Raw genomic sequence first — 17,457 nt, 5'->3', positions numbered from 1 at the left:
CCAACCCAAGAGGATTTGATGGGGAGTTTTATAGCAACGGTTCAAGGGTGGGGTTGCTGATAAGATTAGGATGTATGCCTGCCCTGCACCTCTAATCTGGTCTCAGGTAATCTTCTCGATGAGCTTCTCTGGTTCCTTTAATGTAGCCTCAGGTGGTCCTTCTCCTATGAAGAACGTGGACATCTTAAAGAGCTTAAAGGCACTGCTATGTGTATCCCTTGAGTTGGAACCAGGACCCTGCCCCAAGGCTGCACTACTGTTTCTTGGCTGCCCCTCCCTTGTCTTCGCATCCCTTCCCTTTGTGGATTAGCAACTGTTCGAATCTGCCCTTTGGAGCTCAGGGAAGGTCATGGAGGTTAGAGTCAAGAAATGGGACATAAAGACTTCTGTGCCAGGAGCCCCACAGGGTCTTGCTCGATTTCAGTACAAAACATGATTCTGAGGCAGTTTAGAAGGTAATGTCGGTAGCATCGAAAGATAACAGTAAGCTTCCTTTTAATAACAAAGGAAATAAACGCAGACCTGGACTTACTAGCTACTCCTATTTTTCTTTGCCTCTCTAGAAAAACCTAAGCTCAGTCTTTAAAAAGCTGTTCTGTCAATAGAACGGTGGATTTGAAAGCACTCAGGCCTGGACAAAATCTATCACCACTTGTGTGACCTCAGGCAAAACCAATAAACCTTCCCGAACGTCAGCTTCCTTTGTTAGAGTTGCTATGAGGATGAAGTAAGGGCATGGGTGTGAGATGCTTGGTGGTGGTCAGAGCCAGAGCAAGGCTGGAGCTAAAACCCTGTGGGCACACTATGCTTCCAGAAGCTTCCAGGACCAGCAAGTCGTGGTCATTTCCTCCTTTCTCCTGTCCCAGCATGACTGGGGCTGAGCCACCTCCATTATAACCATAGCTGGGGAGCCTGATTAATATCAAAGGAAATATTCCTTCCTCAAATGCTCTGTGTAGGAGGCAGCCTATGAATAAACAATGTAAAAGATAAACAACCAAGCAAACCAAGGAAATGCTCTTTGTCAAAAATAAATCAGCAATATAGGGCAAAGTTATGGCTCTGATGGGTCTCGGAAATGAGGTGGCAATCAAATCACAGGCTTATTTAGAATCCCAGCTAAACCTCAGGTAAGAATTACAAATGGGATAAATGATTTGCTGGAGAAAAACTCTATTTTTAGTGGGGAGACTATCACAGATTCCCATGCATATTAATCCCCTGACATTCTGAGTGAAATTTTTCTTTCTGGGAGTTTCTACGCCTGACATAAATCAAGATGGAAAGATTAAAAGTAATTGGCAATGTTACGATTTTTAAAATAATCACCAGGTCCCAAAATGAGCGTCCAATCACAGTGCTTTAAACAGACCTGGCATGCAGTAAATATTGAGTGTCAGGATGGGGAGGGAGGGCAGAGAGATGGGAGAGGAAGCGAGGAGAAAATTTAGTTCTCTAGGTGAGGATTTTCAGGTCATGCTTGATAATCAATGTTAAACACTCCTCAGACAAAATAAGATCAGTTCCCAAGAAGAAATAAATATAAAAGTCCAGAGCTACTAAGTAATTTACAAGAATAAAATCTTGGTGAACCCCAATATCCCTATTGCATTCACACACCAGGATCAGCAAATTGCAGCAGCTGAGAATAATCTCATAAAATATAGGGATAAAGGAAGACTTTATCCCTATATTTAGTGTTAGCTTTTCATAGGCTAACACGTCTTGAATCTAAAACAAAACCGGGATGATCAATACTTTCCTATTTTATAGTACTAATGACACCGAGCAAGACCCTATGGTGCTCCTGGGCAAAAAGCCTTTCTGTGTCCCCCATTTCTTGATCACAGGAAATAGGTTTCATTCAGCCTCTATGACCTTCCCTGGGTACCAAAGGGCAGGTTCAAACAGATGTTAATTAGGGAAAGGAGAGGATACTAGACAAGGGAGGAACAGTCAAGAAATAGTGCAGCCTTGGGGCAGGGTGCCGGTTCCCCCTCAAGGGATACACATGACAGTTCTGCAGATACTGAGACCCCCACCAGGTGGGAGAAATTAACTGTGTGCTGCCCACAAGCCCGTAGACCCCAGGCCGGTTGGAACCAGAAGGTTGGTGATGCTGACTCCCGCTTACCTCACCACCAACCAATCAGAAGAATGTCCACGAGCTGATCACGCCCTGTTTGAACTATTACTATAAAACTTCTCCCTACCCGCTCCAGGTTGGCACACACAGTTTTGAGGGCAATATCCCACTGTGGCCCCCTTTGCCTGGCAAAGAAATAAAGCTATTCTTTTCTACTTCACCCACAACTCTGTCTCCAAGATTTAATTTGGTGTCAGCGTACAAAAACTGGGTTTGGCTTCATTAATTAGGTCAGAAGGTGACAGAGTCTGATCTACTCGCAAAATGAAACATCTAAGTGCTGATCACACAAGCCAAATCATTTTACTCTACTCATTTTCAAGTTTTGGAAGAAAACAGACTTTTAGGTACAAAATACATTGATAATCACCTGCTCGTACCACTTAATATAATTAGAGATATTTACGAATCACTGCCATAACCACCCTCCTTCTCCCCACTGCCTGTCCTCCCTCCGCTCTCTCAGACAGTGTGGAGGATTTTAATTTGTCGCCCTTGGCATTCTGATGAGGGAATTCAGCTAAAATGAAGGCTCACAACTGAATGGCTGCACGACCATGACACCCAGCAATGGATTAACAGGCCCAGTTCCCAGCTGGGTGCCAGGTCAGCCCAGCACTCACGAAGCTGATGGCCTGGCCCTGCACCGAGGCACTCACTCAGCTGGGAAGGAGCTGCCTTTCAAGCGGGAGGAAAGCCCCTCTCTGCTTAGAATACCCTCAGCCCACAAAGTGCTGTGAGTCAGACGCAACAGAGTTCTCCTCTCGGGCCGATAAGCGGTCCCTCTATAGACGAGGAGGCCACACTCGCTGTTTCTGATTCTATCTTGGGTCCATGTCTATTCACCATCAGGTTCCATGGAGAGAGGATCACACAGATGCTCAGTTTTGCCTCTGAGCTTGTAACAGAGCAGGACCCTATGGGGCCTTCCTGGGACAGACCCCTCCCCCATATCCTCTGCTGTAGCTCCTCTCCGAAGGACCTAGAAAACAGTATCGGATGCACATTTCTTGAGCTGTTTTACAGATGCTAAAACGCCTACCAAATGGAAGAAATAAACTACTTGAGCATGTAGCCCCCCCCCCCCCCCCCCCCCGACCTACTGGTGCCTGAGGACTGATAACGTTAACTCTTGTGACTCCACCCTGTTACCTCACCATCAACCAATCAGAGAACAGTGCAGGAGCTGATCACATACCCTGGGACACTCCTCTCTCACCTGGCCTTTAAAAATGCCTTGCTGATGGACTCCGTGCCCTGTGGTGACCTAAGGGGGAAGGAAATCTAAATAAGAATGGATATATATATATATATGTATAACTGATTCACATTGCTGTACAGCAGAAACTAATACAACATTGTGAAGCAACTATACTCCAATAAAAATTTTTTTAAAATGCTTTGCTGAAAACTATTATATATAGAATGGATGAACAACAAGGTCCTACTGTATAGCACAGGGAACTATATTCAGTATCTAGCGATAAACCATAATGAAAAAGAATATGGAAAAGAATGTATTTATGTATAACTGAATCACTCTGATGTACAGTAGAAATTAACACAACACTGTAAATCAACTATACTTCAATAAAATAAAAGTTAAAGAATTCTTTGATGAAACCTACCCGGGAGTTCGGGGTTTTAAGCTCCAGCTGCCCTGAACTCCTTGCTTGGCGCCCTGCAATCAAGCTGTACTTTCCTTCACCACAAGCAGGTGTCAGCAGATTGGCTTTACTGCAAACAGGGGAGTTTGGTTCGGTGACAAGCTCTTCCATTTTCGGTTCTATCTGCAATGTTCTTGAGAAAGACTCAAGAAAGTGCTGATCATCTTGAACATTTCTCTTCAGCATCTGCTAATCTCCCTTTAACTGAGATCCAGGCTTAGAGGCAACATTGCAGTGAAAACTCTACCATCATGTATCTTTCATATCAGTACACTTCACAGTATCCCAGGGCAGCAGGTTATGGTTTCTCCAGATGACAGATGAGGAAACTGAGGCTCAGGGAATATTTGTAAAGTATCATGTGCTCAATATTAAATTCTGAGAGAGCTCGAGACCTGTTCTGTCACTTACTAGATGTGTGACTATGGATAAACCTCTTTACTTAGCCATGCATCAGGTTCTTCAACTATCAACTACTAAAAATAAGATGCCCTAAAGAGCATCAGGATGAGGACCAAATTAACTAAGGCCTGGGAGAGAGACTGTACATGTTTATACACTACCCAAATATGAGTTATTATACAAGAATATAAGGCGTTATAACTTATCAGTATGGTAATGACTCAAAATTCATAGAAATTACTCCCCAGTGGAAAATGGGCAGATGAAGCTATGCCTCTTGACTCTAGACTCAGAAAAAGGTTGCTGTACATGGAATCCAGTTTGAAGAGTTCCCACATGGTCCCAGTATTAATAATCAGCAGTCAAAAATGAACAAGAAAGCAAAGAAAGAAAAAATAAAAAGCTGATAAAACCAAATGAGAATCCAATCTCTTCAGATGGTATATTTGGCATACATAGATCTTCCAAAGACCTCTGCCCCAGATTCAGCATCTAACTACTGTCCTGAAAGTGAACCCCTCTCCTTCCTCCAATCTCCTGGACACTTCTGCAGCCTCTGGATCTACTGAGCATCTGGAACCGTTGGGTGGTCCCCCCCACCTCAAACACAAATACATAAATAAACTAACAAACAAAACCCAGAACCCTGGGGAGTCATCCAAAAATGTTCCCTCCCCTTCAATGTCCAAACTGCACCCACCCTGTGCATACACACACAGTAAGGTAACAACGAGTTACCCAGTTCTGTAAGCTCTTCTCACTTGACCCTCTCCTCCTCAAGTCTACTGTTCCCACCCGACATCACACCTCAACATCTCCCGCAAAGTCTCCCTCACTCTCCCCTCTAAGCCATTGGCCATCTGCATTCAGAGTAGTCTTTTAAAACAAAATCTACCCGTGTTAATAAACCATTGCCTGGGTCTCCAATGCCTACTATGGAGCCCTGACATCCAGAGGTCTCTGTGACCCAGCTCCTCTTCTCCATCCTAAGCCATCACTTAAGCAAGTAAACCAAGGCCACATGGGGATACAGCCCAGATTTAAACCTGACTTAACTCCAGGGACCATGGTCTTAACCAATGCACTCAATAGTCCTATTGCTCTATGCTATTTTGAGCTTTGTCTGTTTCCACATCAATCTCCCTCCTGCCACTGATAACAGGGACTGTATCTGGTTCATTGTGGAGAGTATGATTTACACAAAGAAGGATTCTGTTCCTCTTAACGGTGGTCTAGGTAATTTTGACAAACTATCCCACTGAAAACAGTTAGAAAAGTTGGAAAAAAACAAAATCTGTTTGAAAGCATCTGAGAGCTAACAAGGCAGTGAGTAAATATGAGGCTAAGATCTAGGAGAATAAGGAAGCTCAGAGATGGCAGTCCCATATTTGGGGTCACTGTGTTCCTAAGAGCATCCTGTGGCTCTAGAAGAGGCAGCCCAGGGGCTGAAAAGCTGAGCAGAATTTCTGATGATGAAAACTGGAGTCCAAAGACTGCTGAGGAGATGTCACCATGATAAAATCCCTTAGCCTTTTGTTTAGTATTCATACCTTAGTAGTAAAGGACACCTGAAACAGATCAGCCCTTGGAGGAAATGAAGCCCAGCTTCGAATGAACTCAATTTCTGATGAGATTGAGGTAATCCATAATAAAACCCTTAGTTGCCTGGAGGAAGATAACATCATCCTAGTCCTCAAACTGTCTTCTCCATTTTCATTTACAATGTCTGGCACACAATCAAAACTACCTAGGCATACAAGGAGACAGGAAAATAGGATCATAAACTAAGAGGAACAAGAGGTAATAGACACAGGACAGGGGTAAAGATAATGAAGTTTTCAGACAGAGACTTAATAATTATACTTAATATCTTCAGGAAATAAAAGATAAGACTGAGAATCTTAGCAACAACTGAAAAAAGGGAACATATAAAGAAGTCACCTGCCAATATCTGTGAAGTAAAAAAAGGAAAGGCCAAATTGATGAAACTTACTGAGTTACAGTCAGCCAGCAGACTGTGTCTATTGCCTGGCCAGGAGAAATCGTGGTCAGTGCAGCACCCTGATTAAGGGCATGTACCTTGGAGCCACAGCAAGTGGGTTTGAAACCTGCCCCTCTCATTTACTAGTGTGTGCCCTAGGGCAAGCTTTTTAACCTTAAGTCCTCACCTGTAAGATGGTAAAAACATCAATGCCTGCTTCCTAGGGTTGTTGAGAGGATTATACATATTTGCAAAGTTCTTAGAACCATGTCTGGCTCTACGTTCTATTACTCATACATAGAACATTATAAGTATTTGTTAAATAAATAAAAATAAATGGGTGGACTGGAGGACATCAGCATCATGGTGGAGTGAGACACTCTCTTTGTCTCCCCTTCAATCAGTAACCAGTAAAGCACCCACAATGCAACAAAGGTGCCTCTGCCCGACAGGATGCCAGAGAATTCCACACATTTGTACATCTAAAGGTGAGCAGACTGGAACACACAGAGCGGGCAGAACTGGGGGAACAGCAGGACTGGTGCCTGCAGTCCTGGCCCCCCAAGCCATGGCAGATGAACCCACAGCCCCAGAGATCCCAGTAGCAGCAGGGGGAAGAAGCACACAAGACTGACATCCTGGCCGCAGCAGCGCCCATGGCCATAGGTAAGTGGGCAGCAGTGGCAGTGGGGTCTGGGACCCCGTCCCTCCAGCCACTGAGGCACCCATGACTCTGACCCCTCAACCCCCTAGCCCCCAGCAGCAGAGCTCATGAACTGTGCAACACTGGACAAGGCAGAGGTGCCTGTATGAATCCAGCTCCCCTCCACTACCCCTTGTGGTGGCAGAGCCTGCAACTCAAGGATTCCCAGACGCGGCAGAAAAGCCTTTCCTCCTGGTGCCGCAGGTAGCAATGCCAGTGACCGTGGCAACAGCAAGGCACCCACAAACCCGGAGACACAAGAAATGATAAGGAAGACATGGAGCCACACCTCTGACAGAGGCAGTGGAGGATGAAAAGTGTCAACTCTCAGATCTAACTAGAGGCAGCTCAGAATCAAGCACAAAGGTGTTTGCTACTTCAGATGCACTGGCAGGGGAACAACTCATCAAGCACCATGAAGAACCACAGTAACACTGCACCACAAAAAGAAAATGACAATCTCCAGAAACCAAACTTAAAGTCACGGAATACCGGGATCTAACATATAAAGAAGTCAAAATAGCTGTCATGAAGAAACTCAGTGAGCTATAAGAAAACTCAGAAAAGCAGCTCAATGGGCTGAGAAATAAAATGAATGAATAGAAGGAATGCTTTACCAAAGAAATTGAAACTCAAAACAAGAATCAAACAGAAATTCTAGAGCTGAAGAACTCATAAACAAGGTAAATAATGCATTAGAATGTTTTGGAAATAGAGCAGCCCATATGGAGGAGAGAATTAGTGAGCTCAAAAATAGAAATCTAGAAAGATACAAGTAGAAGAGGAAAGAGAAATCAGATGTTAAAAAAACAGGGAAATTCTATGAGAGCTATTCAACTCATTTAGGAAGGGTAACATTAAGGTAATGAGTATTCCAGGGAAGAGAGGGAGAAAAGAACAGAGAGTTTATTTAAAGAAATGATAACTGAGAATTCACAAAGTTGGGAAAGGAACTGGATAAACAAGTCTGTGAAGCTAAGAGAACACTTAATTACCTCAAGGCAAAAAGACCCTCTCCAAGACACACTATACTAAAATTGTCAAAAGTCAATGACAAGGAAAGAATTTTAAAGGCAGCCAGAGAAAAAGGTTCCTACAAAGGAATCACCATTAGGCTATCATCAGATTTCTCCACAGAAGCTTTATGGGCCAGGAGGGAGCAGAATGACATTCTCAAAATACTGAAAGATAAAAACTGTCACCCAATAATATTCTATCCAGCAAAGTTATCATTCAGATATGAAGGAGAAATAAAGGTTTTCCCAGACAACAACAGCTGAGGGAGTTCATCACCACTAGACCTGTCTTACAAGAAATGTTGAAAGGAGCCCTTTGATCAGAAACAAAAAGGCAAAGTACCCCAAGGTTTGAGTAAGGTGATAAACAGAATCAGAAAATTGTTACTCTTTCCCAGAATAGGTTTTACAGTATTTTATCATAGCATAAAGGTTAAAGGAGGGGGAAAAAGCAGAAAAAATAATGATAACTACTTCAGTTTGGTAACTCACAACATAAAAATGGATAATTTGAGAAAACAAAAACATAAAAGGGGAAGAGGAAAAAGATGGAACCCATAGAGTTGAACGAAGATAAGATGCCATCAGCATAAAAAGGACTATTTTATCTATGAAAAGTATTACACAAACCACAAAACATAAATCTAGGGCAGAGACATGAAAAATAAAAAGAGGAAACTGAGAAAAACATCAGAGAAAATCACCAAATCAAAATGGCAGACAGAAACATGGGGGAAAGAAAACAGTGGAGAGACAGAGCAACCAGAAACAAAAGGTAAAATGGCAGTACTAAGTCCTCATCTATCAATAATAACCTTAAATGTAAATGGTCTGAATTCACCCATCAAAAGACATGGAGTGGTTGGATGGATTAAAAGACAAGACCCAACTACATGCTACCTCCAGGAGACCCATCTCAGCTCTAAAGACAAACACATGTTCAAAGTGAAGGGATGGAAGATGATACTTCAAGCAAATGACAGCCAAAAAAGGGGGTGTAGCCATACTCATATCAGACAAAATAGACTTCAAGCCCAAAAGGTAACAAGAGACAAAAATGAACAGTATATAATTATAAAGGGGAAAATTCACTAAGAAGACATAACAGTTATTAATGTATATGTACCTAACATAGGAGCACCAAAATATATAAAAATTATTAACAGACCTAAAGGCAGAAATTATTTCACACAGTATTGGAAGTCCTAGCCAGAATAATTAGGGAAGAAAAAAACTAAAGTTATCCAAATTGGAAAGAAAGAAGTAAAGCTGTCACTATTTGCAGATGACCTAATTTTATACATAGAAAACCCTAAAGACTCCACCAAAAAACTAAAAGAAATAATAAACAAACACATAAAATTTCAGGGTACAAAATCAACATACAAAAATCTGTTGCATTTCTATATGCTAACAATGAGCTACCAGAAAGAGAAATTAAGAAAAAAAATCCCATTTACAATCACAGCAAAAAATATAAAATAACTAAGAATAAATTTAACCAAAGAACTGAAAATATGTACACTGAAACTTATAAAACACTGTTGAAAGAAACTGAAGGAGGCACAAATAAATGGAAAGATATTCCATGCTAGTGGATTGGAAGAATGACATTGTTAAAGCATCCGTATTACCTAAAGTAATCCACAGATTCAATGCAATCTCTGTCAAAATCTCAAGGACATTTTACACGGAAATAGAACAAAAATTCTAAAATCTATGTGGAACCACAAAAGACCCTGAATAGCCAAAGCAATCCTGAGAAAAAAGAACAAAGCTGGAGGTATCACACGCCCTGATTTCAAACTATATTACAAAGCCATAGTAATCAAAATGGTGTGGTACTGGCACAAAAACAGATACATAGATCAATGGAACAGAATTGACAGCCCAGAAATAAACCCATGCATATATGGACAATTAATTTACAACAAAGGAGCAAAGAACATACAATGGATGAAGGACAGTCTCTTCAATAAATGGTGTTGGGAAAGCTGGACAACCACATGCAAAAAAAAAATGAAACTAGATCACTATCCCATATCATACACCAAAGTCAATTCAAAATGGATTGAAGACTTAAATGTAAAACCTGAAACCATAAAACTCCTAGAAGAAAACATAGGTGGTATGATCTTGGTCATGGGTCTTAACAATATCTTTCCAGATATGTCTCCTCAGGCAAAGGAATCTAAAGCAAAAATAAACAAACGGGACTACATCAAACTAAAAAGATTCTGCACAGCAAAGGAAACGAAACTATCAGCAAAACCAAAAGACAACCTACCGGATGGGAGAAGATATTTGTAAACAATATATCTGATAAGTAGTAATATCCAAAATATATGAAGAACAGATACAACTCAACAACAAAACAACCCAATTGAAAAATGGGTGGAGCTGAATAGACATTTTTTCAAAGAAGACATACAGATGGCCAACAGGCACATGAAAACAATAGCACGAATTATTAGGGAAATGCAAATTAAAACCACAATGCGATATCACCTCACACCTGTTGGAATGACTATTATCAAAAAGGCAAGAAATAACAAGTGTTGGTGGGAATGTAAATTGGTGCAGCCATTATGGAAAACAGTATCGAGATTCCTCAAAAAAAATAAGAACAGAACCACTATATAATCCAGCTATCCCACTTCTGGGTATTTATCCAAAGAATATGAAAACATTAATTTGAAAAAAATACATTCACTCCTATGCTCACTGCATCACTACAACTGCCAAAATATGGAAGCAACCTAAGTGCCCATTAACAGATGAATGGATAAAGATGTGATATGTGTATGGAATATTACTCAGCCATAAAAAGATGAAATCTTGCCATTTGCAACAACATAGATGGACCTTGAGGGTATTATGTAAGTGAAATAAGTCAGGTGGAGAAAGAAAATATCATATGATTTCAGTCATATGTGGAATATAGAAAATAAACAAACAAAAACACAAAATAAATGAACAAAATCAAACATGTATATACAGAGATCAGAACAGTGGTTACCACAGAGGAATGGTGGGGGAGGGCAAAATGGGTAAAGGGGATCAACTGTATGGTGATGGATGAAGACTAAATTTTTGGTGGTGAACATACTGCAGGGTATACAGAAGTAGAAATATTTAATGTTGTACACGTGAAATATATAATGTTATAAACCAACGTTACCTCAATAAGTAATAAAATAAAATAAAGATACTCAGGTCCTGTCCTTAAAAGTAAATTATAGATAGATAAATAGACAAAAATTTTAAATAAAATAAAAAATAAAAAGAACTGAATTCAGTTTAGCTAACAATCACATCACCTGGTCTGGCCTCTCTCTCAAGGTGTTACTTCCTCTCCTTCAATACACTGCTCAATACTCCAGTCCACACATCAATCATACTGAGCTCCTTACACTTCACCAAATGTACACATCTTGGTCACTTCCTATCTTGGCATCTGTCCTGTCTTTCCTCTGCCTGAAAAGCCTCTCCTCCCTTCATCTACTTGAAAAACTTCTGCCCATGCTTCAAAAATTAGTTAAAATATCTCTTCCTCTGGGAAGCATCTCCATGGCCTGCTCAGAGGTAATTACTTTTTCTCCTGGGCTCAGCTAGCCCCGATCTTAGCATGGTACTCATCAAACTTTTATGGTCACTTCTGTTTCTGTGTTTGTCTTCCCACTAGGTCAGACTGCCTCACAGCTCAACCTATGTCTTATCTCTTTTCTCAAATACCAAGCACAGTGTTCAGGGCATGGCAGTTGTTCAATTATGACTACTGAATGACAAATTAATGATTAATAGGATGAATTAATGAATGAAATACACTCAGCGTTTGCTCTCATGCTGCTATAGGTAAAACATTCATCATATCCATGGAAGTATAATGTGACTTAGAATTCTTACTCTTCTAAGGCTTGAAGCATGCTCCCGGGGTCCTCTGAAGACAGAATGTCTATCATTTGGTCATTTAGCATGAGATCTTCATTCATACCATCAGCTGAGGTGAACTGGGAGCGCTCCAGCTTGCTCTCGTGATGCTGAACCTTCAGGAGAATTTCAGAAACCACAATTGAGGAGGCCTTGTGAACGTCACAAGCTGGAAAAGTCATGAGGGTAGGTGGGGATCTGCAGTCAGAGAACCTAGCTGGACCCACCCACTTGTGAGCTGGTAAGACTCAGGCAAGACATTGCACTTCCTTGAGCCTCATTTTCTCATCAAAGAAGTGGGATAATAATTCTGGTAGCCCTGCACAGGCTTGTTGTGTGGATAAAGCAGAGCAATGGATGGAAAGACCTTTATAACTATAAAGATGTAATAAAAATACTTCACCATCATCATCACCACCATCATCATCACCATCCCCATCATCATCATCACCATTATCACCAACATCGTCACCATCCCCATCATCATCACCATCACCATCATCATCACCATTATCACCAACATCATCACCATCACCATCATCATCACCACCAACATCATCACCATCACCATCATCATCACCATCCCCATCATCATCATCACCATTATCACCAACATCATCACCATCACCATCATCATCACCATCATGCAGAGGAAAATTACAGTTGGCAGATGGACGTCAACATCATGGATCTGGCTGGTTTCTAATCATACTATAGAGTTGTCACATGGAAGTGACATCAGAGATAATTAAGCTCACCCTCCGATTGGGTAGATGATATATCTGTTTTGCTCACTATCATTATTTCTGTAGAAATGCATGATAATTATAACATTTAAGAATTCCTGTCCCTGTGCCTGTATGTGTCATACCATGAAACCGTCACACCAAGTGAGTGTTGATGCCCCCACTTCACGTATATGGAACTGCAGCTCAGAGAGATGAAATGACATTATCTGAGTTCACACAGCTCATAAAGAGCCTGCTTGGTTTTTGACCCAAAGTCTATCTAACTCTAAAGGCTGCCGTCTGTTTACAGCATGTTGTCTCCTTGGTTACTACCACGATGGAAAAAAATTTTTTTAATGTGAAGAGAGATCGTTTTGTGATGCCGGGAAAAAAAAAATTCTATAAGAGGCTTCAGATCTTAAGTCAAATTCACACTGTGCTTTCCTCCCGCGGTTGTAACAATCAGCCTTTAATCTCCAAGAAATGAATCCTGCTCCTTCATCGAAGTAGCAGGGTGAGTTCTGTTCTGTGATTGATAACAGCTTTGGGAGAGTAAGTGGAATGTCTTTTTTGGAGAGTAAGTGGAATGTCTTTTTAGATGGGCCATTTTTCTTTTCCTCACTTCTGCCTGCCAAGGAGACTGTGGGCTGACCTCACTTTGAAATAACAACTCTCTTCTCCAGGAAGCAGAAACAAAATGAACAATGGCACAGGACTGCCAGCCTCCAGAGAGGGCGGCAGGGTGGTCCTCGGAAGCCAGGTCCAGCCTACACTCGGCCACGTGAAGCAGGTTGTTGAGTTTCACGGGCCTCAGTTTCCTCACTGTACGGTGAGGGAGAAAGATGATCGATGTTCCTTTCAAGCTGCTGGACCTCTGGGTGACAGAGTCACAGCAGCTGCAGCCTCCATGGCCCTGAAGGAACAAAAACCTACCAGGGTGCTCAGTCCCAGCAGTACCTTCTCACCCTAGGACTGTGCCCTGCTTTCCTTCCTCTGTCTGCCCATCCTCTGGCTGGGGGCTCATTCATTCCTTCACACGTTTACTGAGTGCCTTCTAAGCGCCAGGCTCTGTACAAGGCAATGGGGATTACAGCAGCCAGCATCCATGCTTCATGCATGTCCCCTCGCCCTTGCCATTCAGTGCCTTTTAGCCCAAGGTCCACCGGCCAACACCTATGCTGCTTCCTCCCCTGAAGGCTCCTGCTGGCTTTCAGAGCCTATGCCAGGGAAATAACGTTACCCTTTGTCCTGCCCCCTCACCCCCTTGTCGTCAACCAATGACCAATGGGATTTGATGGCTAAATACCCTGGCTCCTTCTCCCCTCAGGCTTTATCCTGGGTGGGATAAAGCCCCAGGTGCCCACAGTGGAAGCTTGACTGACTGCCTTCCCTTCCCGCCTCACTTCCCCACCTCCTACCATTACTTCCTGGGATCACTTCCCATATAAACTGTTTGCATTTGGGTCCTAGTCTCAGGATGTGCTTCTGTGGGAACCCAGACCAAGACAGGAAAACAGAGATTGAGGAGTTCACAGGTGGGGATAAATGCTGGGTGGGGTCCAAAAGCTAGTGCAGGAACCCAGAGAGAGAGTCCCCAACTTAGCCAGGAAGTGGCCAGGGATGACTTCCAAGGAGATGCAAGGCCCGAGATGAGTCTTAAAGGATGCGTCAGAGTTCTGCTCATTGAAGAGCGGAGAGAGATTATAAAGGCATCCAGGTGAGTGTGGAGAGCTCAGCAGTCATTGGGTAGAGCCGGAAGTTGAGGTGTGAAGCTGGACCACAGGGGACTTTCTTTATAAGCCATGCTAAGGCATCCGGGCTTCACCCTGAGGTCAAAGTAAGTCTTCAAAGACTTTTCAGAGGGAAGTGTAGACCAGGACCTGAGTCAGGGTGTGGCATGAGTGCACAGCTGCCCATACAGGTGGGCGCTCAGTTATTCAGTCAGACTGCAGGGGTTCCCAATCCTGGTCGTTTGTTAGAATCATCCAGGGAGCTTTTAAAAACCACTAATGATTGGGCATGGCTCCCGGGACAAAGCAGTCAGAGTCTGTGCAGGAGGGCCTGGGAATGAGCATGCCTCACGGTTCCCTGGGGGTCCTGACATCGATACAGAGTTGAGACTGACTGAACTGAAGGATCAACTTCAACCTCACATCTACCACCAACCAACTACCCTCCAGGGAGAGGATGCACGTGGACTCCCACCTGATGTCTGGTAAGCATGCTTCCCTTCAGACACTGATATCGAACCATGAAGAAAAGCACAGCCCAGGTCAGCACCAGGGAGAGGATGAAGGCCACGAAGAACCCTGCTGCGTGGAGGCCGTGGTTTGGTAGAACCTATGGGGATAAGAGAGAGAGATTTGTTTGTGGCCACACTTTACATTTTTCAAGTCAAGTTACAACTGCGTTAAAGCAGAACAAGCGCAGAGTTAGTGAAACCGACCTGGGTTTAGACCGAGCTCTGCCACCTATTAGCTGGTTGCCTTGAGACCATTGCTGGACCTCTCCGGGCCCAAGTTAAACGGGGCAAGCACTTCAAGGAGCTGAGCATGGAGGCTTGCACACAGTAGGACCAACCACCCCAAGCCTGGCACATCACAGTGATCAGGAATGTTAAATTCTCAAATCAAATATGTAACAAACCTAAGGCAGCAGTAAGGATCTGTGAAATGTTTTGAGTCGGGCAGAATTTTGCAGAGGGCAGAGGAAGAATCCAGGGTGCCCTCAACTTCCCTCAAAGCTGTCCGCTCTCCCCGCCCTGGGAACACGTCCCATTAGGGGTGCAGCCCACTCTGGACTTCAGGATCACCCTGGAGGATGCACGTGGCTGGGGAGGCATCACACAGCGGGAGGCAGACCAGCTGCCAGGCAATCCAGTAAATGACCCGCCAGGGGGAGCTCGAGAGTTCACGTGAGCTTCACTTAATGTGCCCAGTGTACTTCTCCCTCCTCAAAGGCTTCCTCCGGGCTCCAGTCAGCGACATCCTGGGACCAGTGTGAGTCCACTGATGGGCCAGAAGGGGCTGGCACCAAATAACAACTGTGAGAAGCAGTAAGTTCTAGACACCCCACATTCCTCCCCTCCCTCCACCATTTCTTTGGGATCTAGAACGTGATGCCAAAGACAGCAGCAGCTGCTGCTGCACGCAGCATGGGGCAGGCTTGGGGCTAAGGCTGTGCTCCTACGTCGGAGCTCACATCAGAATCACCTGCAGGGTCTGTGCAAACAAATTGCTGGGCCCCTCCCTCGGGGATTCTGAGTCACTAGACCTGGGCAGGAACCGAGAAGAGGCATTTCTAGCAAGCTCCCAGGGGAAGCTCCCACCCTTTGAGAACCCCTAGGCTAAGGGTTTCCACAAGAATTAACTTCTTGAATCCTCCCAAAGACACTCTGAGCAAAATAAAAACAGCTCCGGTTTCAAATCCTACAGGCCTGGGTCATCCCTGGTGGCGCAGTGGATAGGAATCTGCCTGCCAATGCAGGGGACACGGGTTCGAGCCCCGGTCCGGGAAGATCCCACATGCCGCGGAGCAACTAAGCCCGTGCGCCACAACTACTGAGCCTGCACTCTAGAGCCCGCGAGCCACAACTACTGCGCCCACGTGCCACAACTACTCTAGCCAGCAGCCTAGAGCCCGTGCTCTGCAACAAGACAGAAGCCACCGCAGCGAGAAACCCGCACACTGCAACCAAGAGTAGCCTCCGCTCACTGCAACTAGAGAAAGCCCACGTGCAGCAATGAAGACCCAGCACAGCCAAAAAAAAAAAAAAATCCTACAGGCCTGAATTACAATGCCTCCTCTATCGAAACAGCTCTATACTTTGGGCAAGTGACTTGACCTCTGGAAACCTCAGTTCTCTCATCTGTAACATGGGGATAAAAATACCTCACAGCATGAAGATTAAACAAAATAATAACGTAGAGGAGTTTGGTGTAAAGTCTGGCTTATCTATTTAGTCGACAAATAGGTACTGGGTGTCCCCTGTGTACCAGGCAATATGCTAGAAACTAAGAAGATGCTGATGCGTTCTCCCCTCGTGTGATTACACTCTTCCTGTGGACACTGACCGGGGCTGACCCAGCCTACTTGCTTCTCACAGATAAGGGCCTGTAACAGCACAGAGAGTGAAGTTTGGGCTCTAGACTCAGACCCCTGGGTGTGGGACCCATCTCTGCTACTTACTGGCCGTGTGGCATTGGGGCAAGTAACTTCATCTCTCCTTGCCTTTGCTCTTCCCTTGTAAGACAGAGACAAGAGCCTTCCAAAGGTTGTACTGAGGATTAAACATGAGACATGAACAGAGTCCAATGAAGTCACTAGAAGAGGGCCTAACCCATGGCACTCACTGACTAAATGTAAGTGATTCTGGCCCTGCCTTCCTTTGTGGGTTGGGTGACCCAAGGCCACTCTACTGGTATAGAAAGGGAGATGCTAGGTGGTGACCGTTACCCAGTCATTTCTTCAGAACGTGACCTCGAAAACAGGCCTGGACAAAAAGAGACTAAGATTTTTATGATACTTCCATCCTTTGGAGTGCTCTCACCAAAAATGTCTATACTCAAAAATGAAAGGGAAAAAATGTCTGTGTCCATAACAAGGGGCTTTAAAATGTTCACCCCTTTAACCTAGTGATTTCATATCCAGGATTCACTCCTCAGGAGATAATATAAAAATAGGCATAAAAGCTTATACACAGGTTGGTTTGATCCAGAAATATGCATGAAGATTTATTTATATATAAGGCTGCTTTTAAGAACATCATATAAAATAACACAAATGGGACGTATCCTAAATGCTGCACAACACAAAGAAGGGTTAAATATTTTAAGCTTCTATGAGTTATTCTATCCATAACGGCCAATCATGCAGTCATTTTAC

At 43.6% G+C, this 17,457-nt stretch overlaps 1 protein-coding gene across 1 annotated transcript in view; it reads right to left on the bottom strand.

Annotated features, from left to right (window-relative positions):
* Window positions 1-17,457, bottom strand: part of EVC2 (EvC ciliary complex subunit 2) — a 139,210-nt gene that overhangs the window by 83,539 nt on the left and 38,214 nt on the right. Inside the window, exons 8-9 of the mRNA XM_030864188.3 lie at window positions 14,779-14,913; window positions 11,822-11,961 (exon numbers count right to left, since the gene is read on the bottom strand). Coding sequence (XP_030720048.2) covers window positions 11,822-11,961; window positions 14,779-14,913 — 275 coding nt within the window. The remainder of the gene's footprint in view (window positions 1-11,821; window positions 11,962-14,778; window positions 14,914-17,457) is intronic.

Source organism: Globicephala melas, chromosome 5 (assembly GCF_963455315.2).
Source record: "Globicephala melas chromosome 5, mGloMel1.2, whole genome shotgun sequence".
Taxonomy (NCBI): Eukaryota; Metazoa; Chordata; class Mammalia; order Artiodactyla; family Delphinidae; genus Globicephala; species Globicephala melas.
This window is presented reverse-complemented; position numbering and strand designations above follow the sequence as displayed.